Here is a 14,463-nt window from a genome sequence, read left to right on the forward strand (position 1 = left end):
CCCACTTTTCACAAAAACAAACGTGTTTGTGTGTGTGTGTGTGTGTGTGTTTTTATTTCACAGATTATTTTTAGTGAGAAAATCATAGTCACCATGTTAAAGGTTTTGCTCCAACAGAAGTGCTCAATACTGGCCCTTGATTGAATGAGTGTTTTTTTACCGAATGGATTAGCAACAACCAACCAACAGACACCAAATCAGTTAGATTAATGAATCAGAAATTGAGACTGCTGAATGGATCAACAAATCAACTGATTAATCGAAAAGATTCAACTTAAAATGATAGTTTACTCACAAATAGTGTAGATATAAAACATGGCAATCAGAGGTTAGGTGACCATCAAGTGGTTTCTCAGAGGATGACGAGCTGACAAAACATTGCTGCAACTCTGATACAAGTTTTATTTATGGAGAAATGTACAAAGCACTGCAGTGTTTGGGTGTTCTGTGTTTGTCTGGGATAATAAGTCTACCGAAATGTGAATATTCCATAAAAACTGAAGCTGATCGGTCAATTCTTGTCACCTGCCGTGCGCTCATGGAATTCATTTAATTGTGTGCATCTGGAAGGCGCGAGCACGTCACATCACTTTTGTGGTCAAGCCGGCCATTGGAATCGAACTTGTGCCGACTCTAGAAAAGAAGTGATATAAGAATGGCCCCTCATAGGCCTCCGTCATTTGCAATCTCCATCAGTTGATCAGTTTGCACACATGCTGGATTCACCTGATTTGTTGACAAACATATTGCGGATCTATTCCTTGTCAGTTCGCGGGTCCTTTACTGGGCTTTTTCCCCTTAGCAAAGAAACGTTTGTGACGTCTGTTTCTTACTCATTTTTGCTGCTTGTGGGTTAAATTTGGGCGCTCAAGTGACCAGGATGTAACCAAGAGAACACAGTAGTTTTTCAAAATAAAAGATTTTCCAAAATAAAACATCATTCAGACTCAAATAATAAATAAAACGGAAATAATTAATGATTTCTTGTGCGGCCCGGTACCAATCAATCCACGGACCCGTACCATTCTGCCACCCGGTGGTTAAGGTCCACTGATTTAAAGGGAACCTATTATGACGAAAACCCTTTTTTATGGGGTTTAAACACAGGTGTGTTGCAACATCCAGCCAGTAACGGTAAATATGTATTAATTCTACTTTTATAATCATCATTCATAAAAACATCATGGAGAAACACTTTGATTGATATTTCCCCTTTGTACATGACAACAAAGAGGGAAAATCCCGCCCATTAGTGATGATCTCTCCCTCATTAGCATAAACAGCCCTAAGTGAGAAGCAGCCGTCTGCCATTAGAATTTTGAATCTGCTGCTACGCTTACACATAAGCATTTATAGTTCCACCCTCTTTTGAAAAGAGCACAATCTCATTTGAATTTAAAACGACAGTCACCAAAATGGCGAAATTTGGATAAAAGCCTGAAAGGAGCAGTTTTTTAGCTGAAACTTCACATACACCATCTAGGGACATCAGAGACTTATTTTACATTTGTAGAAAGGGGCATAACAGGTGTTCTTTAATGTTTAGCTGTCCCAAACATATTTTTAATTTAATAAAAAAAAACAAATAGACAGTTAGTCGTGAGTTAGACGACAGGTTTGTTTTATTTTTGTATGAAAAAATTCTTTGGTAAAAATATTTATTCAGTGTTGCTCAGTATTTGATCCTTAAAAGCAGTTTTATAAAGCTGTTCATACAAACACAAAAATGCAATTTCAAGATATAAGTTTTGTGCTCGTATAATTACAGCAGTTATTTTAATACGTCACTCTGGTCCATTTATGTGTTTGCTTTTCTCAGACATACCAATAATGTAAATGTACAGACGTGTTGAGAAGCTTGAGGCAGTAAAGGTAGCATGAATGATATACAATAACTTTGCAATGTATGACATGCTAAAAATAGAAGTTTGTAGTGTCAAAAAAATAAAAAGAATAAATTCTCAGATTTTGGAAGATTTGTGCCTTATGTGCACTGTTGGCCTATTTAATCTATCAGGAAGATGGAAAACATCAAGACTGTTGTTCTCACATTTCTATTGTCTACAGTGTTTCTTTCCCATACGCCAGCAAGCTTCCTGCCTAATTCACCTGTTCCACAAGCCTCTATATCTTTCACATCACAACAACATGTCAGTGTGTTCAAACTAATTACTTTTCAACTATGTACACACCCTTTGAATATTCGTGCCAAGGTGCTTTTCAGCCGAAGAACCGGCAGCGATCCAGGGCAATTACACAAACCTACGTATGCAAGAGATAATGCCAAGTATGTTTTAGCATGAAGGGTAATTGCAGGCTATTGCTTTATTCGCCAAAACAATCAGATAATGGCCTACTCCTAAGTGACACAGAGACTACAAAGACTGCGGGGAGACAGAAGAAAGAAATAAAATTAGGGTCAGAACAAGTACATAATGTTCTCAAAATGAATTTATTAGCATTCTTTGTTAATCATACAGACAGAATCACAAAAACTAAAATATAAGCAATAAGATTAATCACATCAGATCAGAATCCTAAAATTCTACAGAGTAACTTCATTATAAGAATAAAATGCTGTAAATTAAAAAAAAGTAACGATACATATACTTTAAAAACAATAATCAATTGTAAACATATTGTGCATTTTGCATTGTTTGCATTATAAAATGTTTCAGTGAAGTTCAGTACATAGCAATGTACTCCTGCTTTTTTGGCAAGGTTAAATCTTTTTTCTTTATCTTGTGGTAAAAACATCAGTTTAACAACTGTCTGCATCACTTATGAATGGATATGATTATTAAATATAGATGGATATTAAAAACAAAGGCACAGTCCAGATAAAATGCATTCTACTTGAGACTAAATTTTAGTTTTGTGTACATTAAGTCAAACAGAACTTAATGTTTGAGTGCACAATTAGTTTATATGCTATACTAGAAGTGATCTTTTTGTATACAAGTAGTCTATTTCAAATTTTTTAAGCTTATAAAATCACTCTCTCGATAACTGCTAATTCTACAGTGTTTTTACACTGCTAGTATACTTTAAGTTAGAGTACTTATAGTTTATTTATATATGGCTTTTCATTTTAGGTTTCAGAACAGTGTTTAAAATTATGAAGAAAACTAATAGGCTGCTCTGTAAAAAGAACAAGAAGCATAACTTCAGGCCAAAGTACACTTGCCATTAAAAAGTACAAGTACAAGTGCCTGCCAAACATAGATAACTATTGTCCTGAGAGGTAAATAAGCAGACTGAATATAGTCTTTGTATATTCACATTTGACTTGAGCATATATTTTTAACACGATTGTATGCCATATTTCACTTTGGCCTTCCTAGCCTGTATGTGCCTTTTCAGAAAGAAATTATTCATCTTAGTGCTGCTTGCTTATAAACATATTGCTTAAATAAATATGTTAGAGTTGAATAGCTAATGATTCATAAAAAATGTAATGTCAATTATTCATATTTATTGTTTCTTTACTGTATGTACTTTAGATAAAAGCCTTATATAACATTCCAACTGGAATGCTTTTGGATTGGGTGTTGAAAAAAAAACAAGATATCAGCAGTTTCAAAATGACACCGTTTGAAGCTATTGTTTATCTGAGATAAATATTTAATGAACTCAAATATAGGCTATCTTTTGTCGCACCTTGTATTTTTTTTACATTTCTATCACGCCTTCTCTGTTTTAAATGTACTCGTAGTTGGCTCCAGTGGTACTATTAAATAATATAAGTAGTACATTTTTTTACTCTTCCAAGTTCCCTCTAACTTTCCATGAGCACTTCACCTGTCTCCTTTATCTCTTGACTGCTCAAATGTGATGTTTTGAACTGGCTTAGCATAACATGCTGTTAGCAGTCGCTAACTTCTAACCCTCTTTTGCGCTGCAGTCCTAGTGAACTGGCCTGACTTGCCCTCAACATCTTCATGTCTCCCATTCTGTCCTAAACATGTGTCAAAGGCTCCGCTTCCACAGGGCTGTCCTCGAGATTTCCATATCGCAGAGTATTTTACATGTTCTGCTGCTCTAAGATGCACGAGGGTCATCTTTTTGTTCAAATGCTCGCACTCTTATCTCTCCGTCAGGTAACATCTTCATCTATAGCCAAGTTTGCTGGCTTTAGATGTATTTGCCATGGCTCTGGCTCGAGCCCTAACCAGGTTCCTGAAAAGTCAGAAGGATTTGTTGTCAGAAATGAGGAAACATTCCAAGCTCTGTCAAAGAATAAGGTGTGTATAAGCTTGAATGGGATGATTTGTGAAATGTGGCCTTACCCAAGGAAGGTTATGGCATCAGATCGAGCCCCAAAAGAAGAAGGTTTCCCTAAAATCTGAACTTCAGGACTGGCATTTCCACTGTTGAGAGCGATTGGGTGATCTATTTTGGGTTGTTCCAGTTTCTTATGTTCAGGCTGAGATGGGTGCACCAGTATGATGGCCGGGTTTTCAGAGCTTAGAGGAAAAAAAACAACAAAATATGTCAAAATAAATAATTTGGTTTGAAATAAATTGTAATGGAAGACAATACGTTTTTGGGAGTCACTTGTTTACAATTTCAAGTCAGAGTCAAGCTAAAAGCTATTATACAAGCCGCAAACTAAAAGCTAGTAGTTAGCCTCCTAATGACAGTGCGAATAAGCTGCTTTTAAGAAAAAAGGGGCACACTTTATTTTAAATGTACAATTAGCACCATTAACAAACAATTAATTAAGACTTTTAGTCCAATAAACTACTAATTAGCTGCTTATTAGTAGTTAGTAACGTAGTATTTGGGTTTAGGTATTAGAGATGTAAAATAATATCATACTTTATAAGTGCTATTAAACAGTTCATATCTTAATAACAGGCAGATAATACACCAGTAGTAAAAGATGTAAATCGTTACCTAAACTAAAGTGTTACCAGAAAAAGCTAACAAACATTAGCTTACTATAACAACATTTTCCTATGCTACGTTTAAGGCCAATACAAACCAAGGAAACTAAAACGACAACTCTAACGATATCAAAATTATTCAAATTCCACAAGAAAATGGATAACAACAGAACAATATTACTTTTTATTTACTTGTTTTTTTATTAAAGTGCCAGATGACAAAACTTCAGTGAATGTTTTTAATAAACAGAACAGTATTGTCTGTCAGTGTGGATGCTCTTTCAGTTATTTTTACAGTTGTTGTTCTTGGTGTACATGGGCTTTTACTACTTAAAAGTCTATATATGATCATTTACAAGCAAAATGAAATAAAAAATAGTGTATGCTGAATCAAAAAATGAAATGAAATATAGTATGCTGTAAGCAAACATCATAGCATTAACCACACTTAAGTATGGACGCCTAAAATGTGGTTATCCCCACTATAATTAGCTTTCTAAACCAGGTAAACAAGCAGCTAAAACAGCTAATTTTCCTCATCAATCAATAAGAAAGTAGTTTGCTTATCATTGGAAGATTAAATCGATCATCTATCTAGTTGTCATGACAACAGATTACAGCAAAACCATTTATAAAAGCACAACAGTGGTTAAAAGCTGATAATAGATTTTAATGACTGAGCATGTCAGGATGACAAACTTTCTCTTTCTCTTGCGGGATCAAATAGCGGTCAAAGCATTTGCTAAAACTCTGACTCATTAGAAGAAACTCTCTTCACCTTAGTGACTGCATTTCGAAAGCATTGTCGTGCCATATTGATTCTACAACAGTGTTTGGTATCACCTCACACCCTAATAATAACTCCACACACCCTAAACAAGCACACCCTCATACAGTAGTAAAACAACACTAATGACTGTTACTGCTGCATTGGGACGCCACTAGTTTAAAAAGACAGATGGAGCTCACCTGTAGTGGCAGAAACTGTTGCACGTTCGATCCGCAGGGTTAGCACATGAACAGCGGCCTGTAGATCTCCTCCGACGAGACAATGGACTTCCCAATCCATACACAGTGGTCTTACTATGGAGGAGACACCCAGTCATTGATTAACTCATCAGAAAGGAATAAACCTCAACGGGACTTTGTACACTTTTAACGTTAAGTATTACAATCTGTGGCAAAAGCATTCAAGATAAACCGCCATAAAATGCACAATAACTCAAAAGTAAATCTTTTTGAAGTATGAAAGCACTTTTGTTTTCATATGTCCCTGATCTGAGCCTCTATTCTCTTTCATTGACTTAACTTTCACTTTGGGTTACTTGCGTATAGGGTTTACGCAGGTTAAACCATGCAAGGATGAATGCTCACCTTGGCGTGTTCACCCAGATGATGTCCAGATGGCAGAAATAGTGGCATTCGGAGTCCATCTGGTTGTTGCAGGAACAACGTTTGCTCCTGACCCTATGGTTTGCAGACGGGTCACTCAGGTCAGTCTGTGGCACTACAGGCAACCCCCATCCTGCAGACAAGAGATATATTACAGTTCCCGTAATCATTCTAGGCCAAAAAGCCCACACAGAGACTGTTTGACTGAGTCTTGGATAAATGATGAAGCTCATACTAAGTTATTATTACACTTTTATTGTTTTGATTTATTACTTCACCGTATCCCAGCTTGTCTCTCTATCTTCTTATGTAATAATGAACAAGGTCTCAGATGTTTGATCTTAATAAGTAGCGGGCTGCTTTAATGTTCAGGGTTATTCATAGACATCTGTGCTGAGCTGTCAGTTTTGGCTTTAATTGTTGACGCCGTTACAACTGCATTTCCTTTAGTGCATGGATATGTGATCACACATTTTTTTAGGGAGAAATTGTTATAATCGGTGTTTCAGAGCTGAATTCACTAAATGTTTGAGTTTAAATGTTTAGTACAGTCAAAATTATTCTTTTTCATCTTTAAGGAAATCATTAAATATTAGGAAATTTAGGAAATAAAATGTTTTTTTTTACTCCAAACATAAGCTTGAAAAGGAAAAATAGTATATAAATACTATATTAACCCTTTAACTACCTCATAAAAAATGAACTCCTACTGTTGCTAGTTAACACTCTCAATGCATTTTTTCCCAACACATCCTGTAATTTTTAAAATATCAACCTCTGCCAAATAAAGTATTTAACATGTTTTCTCATTTTTTTCAACAATATAACCAAAATCAAGTGTAGTAGTGCAACAGGATTATGTTTGATTCTTTTGTAAACCAACAATGCTATGTATTGTAAACCATTGCTTAAAACAGTGAAAGTACTGTCAACATTTTGGTAGAGCAGGCAGTTAAAGGGTTAAGGAAACCACAAATGCTTTTTTACTTTATATTTAAGCTTGAAAATGAAAAATTGTATATAAATAGTATATTAACCCTTTAACCATGCCCCACCAAGAAAAAAAATCAACTCCTTATGTCGGCAGTTAACACATTCAATGCACTTAACCCCAACATATCCCATACTTTCTAAAAGTATCAGCCTCTACTAAATGGTTGAAATGTTGGTTTATGATAAAAGTACCAGAATTAATACATATACTATGAAAAATCTGAAATTTGAAGTGTAAGACCAACTTATTTAAAAAAAAAATCAAAATAGAACATTTTTAAATATTAAATCATCTTTATTTTTTGAAATACGCCATAAAATATTTCAGATTCTCATTTAACATGTTTTCTTGTTTTGTTTACCAAAATCAAGTGTAGTAGTGCAACAGAATTATGTTTGATTTTCTTTCATTCATTCATTTCATTCTTTAAATGACTTTAACAGTCATTATCATTTAAAACAGTCCCAATATGGTTTGTAGAGCAGGCAGTTAAAGGGTTAAAATAGTTATAATTTATGACTATCAATTTGTACTACATACATACATACATACAAGTAAACACAACAACTATTTGCTAATTATTTATGAGCTGTTACAACTTTCAGTTAACTGTTTCACTATTACTAAAACTTATTAATTAACTATTTCAGTAAAAATGTACAAATTCAGTTAAGTAGTGCTCTTTACCCTTAAAAACAGAGTCAAACAAATTTAAGGTAAACATCAAAATTCCCAATAACTCAGTAAAACTTTGACACATTTTTTTTTAATCCTAAAAATACAACACCAAAGCATTTTACCTTCTAGGAGAGTTGTCCACATGGTACAAATGAAGATCAGAGTAGTTCTTGATTCCATGTTGCAAAAAAAGTCAAATTCTAAGCTATTCCAGTATCTGTGTCTCATCTGCAGGTGATTGTGTGAAACTGTCTTGTTCAGCCACACTTATAGCTCATGACTTGCACCACCCCTTGTTAGGGTGGCTCTCCTCTCATGGTTGGCAGTTACACAACTCTTGCCGTCTTCTAGTCTTGATGTATTTGCACCCTGCAACACTCAAATAATTTCTACTGCCAATGAGACTTTTTGGGAGGAAGAAACCAAAAATAGAGCTGTAAAACAATAGAATTCAGGAGCAAGAAAAAAACTAATCGCTTGGAATTAAACAATATAGATTTAAAGTGACTGGAAGATTTGAAAGGCCAGCAGGAAATGAGGTGTCATAGAGGATAACAGCAGATTTGCATAAATTGAAAGCGTCCTGTGGAAAGAGGGATGATTGTGATGGGTTGCTCCTGTCGGAGATTGTGGGATGAAGCTTCCTGTGCCCTCCGGTCACTATTTGTTTCTGATTACACAAATTAGTCACAGATAGCAAAGCATAATTCAGAAATGATTTGATTATTTTGGGTTGCCTCATGGATGGACCAGCATAAACCAATGCATTTCCTTACGCATTAATCATGGCAGTACAAAACTATTCACTTAATTTATCTTGCAACATACTGTATATTAAGATATCTTTAATCAAGTCAGGAAGATTTGGTACAGATATCATTTAAGCATTTATTCACATAAGATTAATTGAAGGCTGTCTGTTCTTTAAATATTTATAATACTTGTAATAATCTTAAACTCCAATGATTTCTCATGACTATTATCAGTTATTACTAGAACTATAAAATGACAATAAAAGTAAATGAATACATAATTGAGATAAAATGAACTAAACAGCTTAAAGTAATTTAATTACAGCTTTTTGTCAAGTAAATATTCCTTTTTTTAATTTAGCTGAACTTAATTTGATGTACTAAAATGAATTCAAGAAACAGAGCTAACTGTTGATGGCATGCACACACACACACACACGCACGCACGCACACACACACACACACACACACACACACACACACACACACACACACACACACACACACACACACACACACACACACACACAATTATTAAACTTAATCAAATTTTTATATTTATTAAAATCTGCAATGGTATCTAATAGAATTTAGAATTTATTAGGTAAATTAATATGTAGGTTATAGAAATTTTATCAAAGTTTGAGAAATGACGAGTTACACATTTAAAATCTAGTTTAATACATTTTATTCCACTGGAATTACTACTTGAAATTCTCGAATATATGTATAGTGACTCTTTATGTTGGCTAAAAAATAAAGCTTAAGTACAACGAGTACCACTGCACTGTCAAAGAAATCTGCCTTACAGGAACTGAGAATGAGCAACGTTCATCAGTGCACGAGCAACGGTGGTTTCCGTGATGGTTTTCCGTGACCTGTGTGAAGATAAGACATGGGACAAAGCCTCGCAGGTATTGGCCCAAGTTTGCAAATTCAGATCCCTCGCGTGGGCCGTGCACACAGCGCCCATTGACTGCACATTTCCAGCACATGTGTGTACGGCCAGAGTCCCCAGCAGCCATTGTGGGTGATGCAAATGCAGCATAACATAATCTCACCACAGACTTTGATTAGTGTGTTTTATCAAATGCATCATAAATCACAAATGACAGTTTGTTAAAGCACTTCTCGCACTCCTGCTGAGAAAAGTCCCTTGCGCTGATAGGAATATTAATATGGAAATCATATTGAATTACTAATCAGTGCTGGACATACAGATTGCACACATCAGCCCACTCGCAGATGGAAAGATCTCATGCAATGTATTTCACATCGCAAAGGACATAGAGGCTTTAAATCACTTTAATAACTGAAAGAACTACTAGTGGTAAGATATTTAGAAAAATGTTGCAAAGCGGTAGCCAGTCACAACTCATTAGGGTTTGGAATAAGTGGATGATGAGTAAATGATGACAGAATTTTTATCTTTTGGACAGTGTGCTTTAAATCAATTTTAAAACTGACAATCCTAAAAATGGTAACACAGGGGCCGCGTCCGAAACCGCCTACTACTCAGTAGGTACTGTGTTACAATTTAAACGTAATACTCGGCCGTTTGAAAAGTTCATTCTATACAGTATGAATGCGAAAAGTATGAATGGAATTCGGACGTATTACATCTGCCATTTTGTCATGGTCATGTGACCTATCTGCGGGGCATCATGGGAGAGCGCAGCATGCATGGGATGCGCATAACACCAAATAAATACCACAATAATTTAAGGCCTAAATTAAAGGTCATGTGAAGTGTTTTGAAATGTGAATTTGTGTTTTATTTGAAAACAAAGCCTGGTTTATACTTTTGCGTCAAGTGACCGGCGTGACCCAAGGCGCATGCAACGCGCGTAGCTGTGCATTTTATACTTCTGCGCGCTGTCTCTGTTGGTGTGAATTAATACTTCCGAAACGCTAGTGAGCAGTAAATGTTCCTCTGTGTCGAGTTTCTTCTCTGCTGTTTTGCTTTTCCTGAACCCTTCCTGGATGTACAAGTGGCTCAAACTCGCTCATTTTGAGGCAGGAACCAGCGGACGTGCAACAACTTTAACTATGAGGTAAACACAAAACAAAACTTTCCATCAGGAGCTCCTTTACGGGACTCCACACTTGTAAACAATCGCTCCATTGGGCTCGCGCCCAGCTCGCGCCATTCGCGCAGCTCTCGGTCCCGCCCAGCCTCGTCAGCGCTACCAAGCCGACCAATCACAGAGCTTGCGCTACGCGTCGTTGCGACGTGTAGTTACAATTTTTGAGAGGTGCATGTCAGCGACGCCGACGGCCACGGCGAAAGGCTATGGGTCAGCGCTGTAGTATACGCTGGCGTTTGACGCAGAAGTATAAATCAGCCAGGACATAGTGTAGCTAGTTTCTCCCCTTAAAAAAAGGGTTTCATTTTTATCACAGCACTGTAATCTACATTGTAAAGAGTACAATGATGTAAAAACCTCTATAAAAAAAATTAATTAAAAGAAAAAAAATGTATTGGCAGTGAGAGTGACATCAAGCACATTCAATAAAAAGCAAATGAGCAAATGTCATATACTATAGAGCATTTGATTGGTCAGATTTAATAAGAAATCTTAAAGAAGTATGAGATGATAAAGGGAATTGACAAAGCTTTCGATGTTAAAATCTAGTAAATACAAATGTTGGAACTGTTTTGAAGCACAGCTCTAGCATATATTTCCTTAAGAATAACATACTGGAGTTCATTCATTTATTTTATTTTCGGCTTAGTCCCTTTATTCATCAGGGGTCGCCACAGTGGAATGAACTGCCAACTTATCCAGCATATGTTTTACGCAGCAGATGCCCTTCCAGCTGCAACCCAATACTGGGAAACACCTATACAGTCTCATTCACACAAACTACAGACAATTTAGCTTACCCAATTCACCTATAACTCATGTCTTTGGACTGGGGGAAACCGGAGCACCCGGAAGAAAACCCATACCAACACCGGGAGACTTCACACAGAAATGCCAACTGACCCAGCTGAGGCTAAAACCAGCCACGCTACCCACTGCACCATATACTGAATTAACAAGTAAAAAATGTATTTTAATTTTATAATGTCTGTGGTATATAATTGAAAACATTTGCCTCACCTATATTTATCTCCATAAGAACAAGTTTTCCAGCATGGTCAGTTTGCTTGGTTGTGATACAGAGCGCTTGAAAAGAAAAAAAAAGATTTAGGAAATGTAAAATTAAGGTAAAACGATGTGGCCACAGTGTACTTTTCTCCCATGTTTGATTTTGAAAACACTATTGGTTGGGTTTAGGAAAAAGTTTAGGTCAGTAGTTTTGCTAGGTAATCTGTACTATAAGTCCCGCTCTCTTGTGGCCGTGCATCGGAAACTGAACAAACGTAAGCTACACTGTTAATGATATTTGTAAACTAGACAGTGAAAATAAAAATGAAGTAAGTTAATGCCTACTAGCCTCTAACATTGTTCCAAATATCATCTTTTTTGTTTTACAAAAGAAACTTAAACAAGTGGAGGATGATTAAATGATGATTTTTGATCAATTATGAACTACATTGTAAATAACGGATGCAAGTTTGCTAAAGCACTATAATTATTTCATTATTTTATGTTGGCTACTTTTATTTAAGGTATAATTTGCTCTATTAACAAAGGCTTCTAGCTCAAAAAAGTACCCATTGGCTGCTCATTAATGGTTATAAGGTGATAGTTAGGTGTTTATTATTTAGGATTAGGGATGTTGAATAAGATCATATGATATAGGTAATAATAAACTGCCAGTATCTCCATACAAAGCAGGTAAAAGCTATTAGTTAATAAGCCAAAGTGAGTAGCTAAATGCACATATATTTTAAATAGCAGTGTGCTTTAAATCCCTTTAATAGCTGACATTCCTAAATAAATGGTCTTGCAAACTTGGGTAACTTTCTTACATGCATAAATTTGATCTCTATTTTTTTTTTTCAGTTGGCTCCTGCATATATAAAGTCTCATGCTATTTATGAGCAAGAATTGAGCTTCAGCAGACATTTGGCAGAAAGTTTTCTTCAGAGCTCTGCCAAACGCTGTCTAGTGCAGATGGATGAAAGAATGTGTGACAGTGGAGGAAGTCACTGTAGAGTGATAGAATACATTCTTCTGCATTCCACAGACAGAGGAAATGTGCTCATCCCTTCAAAATCCTATCAATCGCTTTCCATTTTTTTCCTTCAGCCCGTGTTCTGCTCAAAAGAACTGCGATTAAAGACAGTTGTTACATTTTTAAACTTTTTTTTTAATTTATTATTTTTTTTAGAAAAGCTGCAGCGAGAATATTGAGCACGAAATATGAATATTTTCTTAACTTTTTGCAGGTTTTTGGAACTCTAAATTTTGGTAAATCGGTTTAAGTAATTGCAGTATGTTTTGTTTTTTCCATTGGTAAAATATATTGAATTGTAATATTATCACAGCATTCATGTGTGCTATCTTCATGACTTCTAAAGCCCATTGCATTGTTTTTCTTCTCATATTTAAAAAAATCCAATCACTTTAGTTACTTGCTGTAGCCAAGTAATGAGCAATTACAATAGCCAGTTAGTAAAACTTTCCTTCATATTTGAAGAATACAGTACTGTTGAACCGTTTTGTATTGAGATTGATGACACCAAAAGGAGCTTGCCTGACTATCAAGCCTAAAGGCTGATTTAAGCCTGTTTTTAATAGTGTTCTAAATAAAAGCAATAATAAAAGCAGTTTTTGTTCTAACTTATACCTCAAATTTCTGGTTTAGAAACAGCTTGCAGCTGAACAACAGAAAACTGACAAAGATCACCTCATGTGCTTTATTCAGTGTTAAATGCTAACAATGTGAGTTTAAATGCCATTTTACATGACATTTATTGCCACACTACTGAAAGCAGCAGCAGAGAGTTCACCCCAGACCTTGTAAATAAAATAAACTGCCTGAAATTGAACTTTAAAACTGTAACTGAGTGCAAGCCAACACGTACCAGTGATTCAGCATATACGGTCAATAATGTTAAAGAGTTTTAATATGCATTAATTAGATTATAAACTTTGCCATTTTGTTGGAGTGCAGTAAGTGCACTAGTCTGTGCTTCTGAATGGCTGTATTTAATTTTCTGCCATCTTCTGTCTGGTGCAAACAGCCAAATTGCTTATCACTGCAAATCTCATCACGTAGCATGTTGTTAGGGTACAGGGTTACAATGTAACTTGTTCACCTAATGTCTAGCTTCTTAATATTTATATTGTTTGCTAAATAATAACCACCTCATGTGGAACTCTGAATCTGAGTCTCATTTCGGAGGCTGCCTCTGTCCACTAGAGGTTGCATTTCAGTCACGGATACATGCCTTGAGAGCCTTCCTGACTGAATAAAAAATTATGCGGTCTTCCACCAAGGCAACCTAGGGTGCTGAAATAAAGACAGTGTTCCGGCACGTCGCTCACATTTTCAAAGCAGAATAATTGTCTTCAGCATTGTTTTTCAGATAAGCAAGAATGCTCACTTAGCATGTTTCTTAAATATCTGCAAACATATTATGGTATTTTTATGGTTTAGAAGAGTCAAACACCTACATACAGCATCTTTAAATGGGAAAACAGTGGGTGTGGCTTGTATTTTCTACTGCAAGCTGATTGGATGTTGGTATTTCATTCAGAAAGATTGGAAATGGGTTATTATATAGAAAAAATATTACAACCTAACAGACACCTCCTCACCATTTCTGTTTGCTGTCAAAATTGACAGCTGTAAGGGTGTG

At 35.7% G+C, this 14,463-nt stretch overlaps 1 protein-coding gene across 1 annotated transcript; it reads right to left on the reverse strand.

The window, feature by feature from the left end:
• Window positions 1-2,433: 2,433 nt before the first annotated feature.
• Window positions 2,434-8,195, reverse strand: LOC567978 (uncharacterized). The gene is made up of 5 exons (XM_087287399.1): window positions 8,076-8,195; window positions 6,264-6,414; window positions 5,859-5,972; window positions 4,290-4,466; window positions 2,434-4,179 (listed from the first exon to the last, which is right to left on the reverse strand). The coding sequence occupies exons 1-5, from the start codon at window positions 8,179-8,181 to the stop codon at window positions 4,110-4,112; spliced, it is 618 nt and encodes a 205-aa protein (XP_087143525.1). The 5' UTR covers window positions 8,182-8,195; the 3' UTR covers window positions 2,434-4,109.
• Window positions 8,196-14,463: the final 6,268 nt, after the last annotated feature.

The sequence above is a fragment of the Danio rerio genome, chromosome 16 (assembly GCF_052040795.2).
Source record: "Danio rerio strain M-AB ecotype USA chromosome 16, GRCz13ab, whole genome shotgun sequence".
NCBI lineage: Eukaryota > Metazoa > Chordata > Actinopteri > Cypriniformes > Danionidae > Danio > Danio rerio.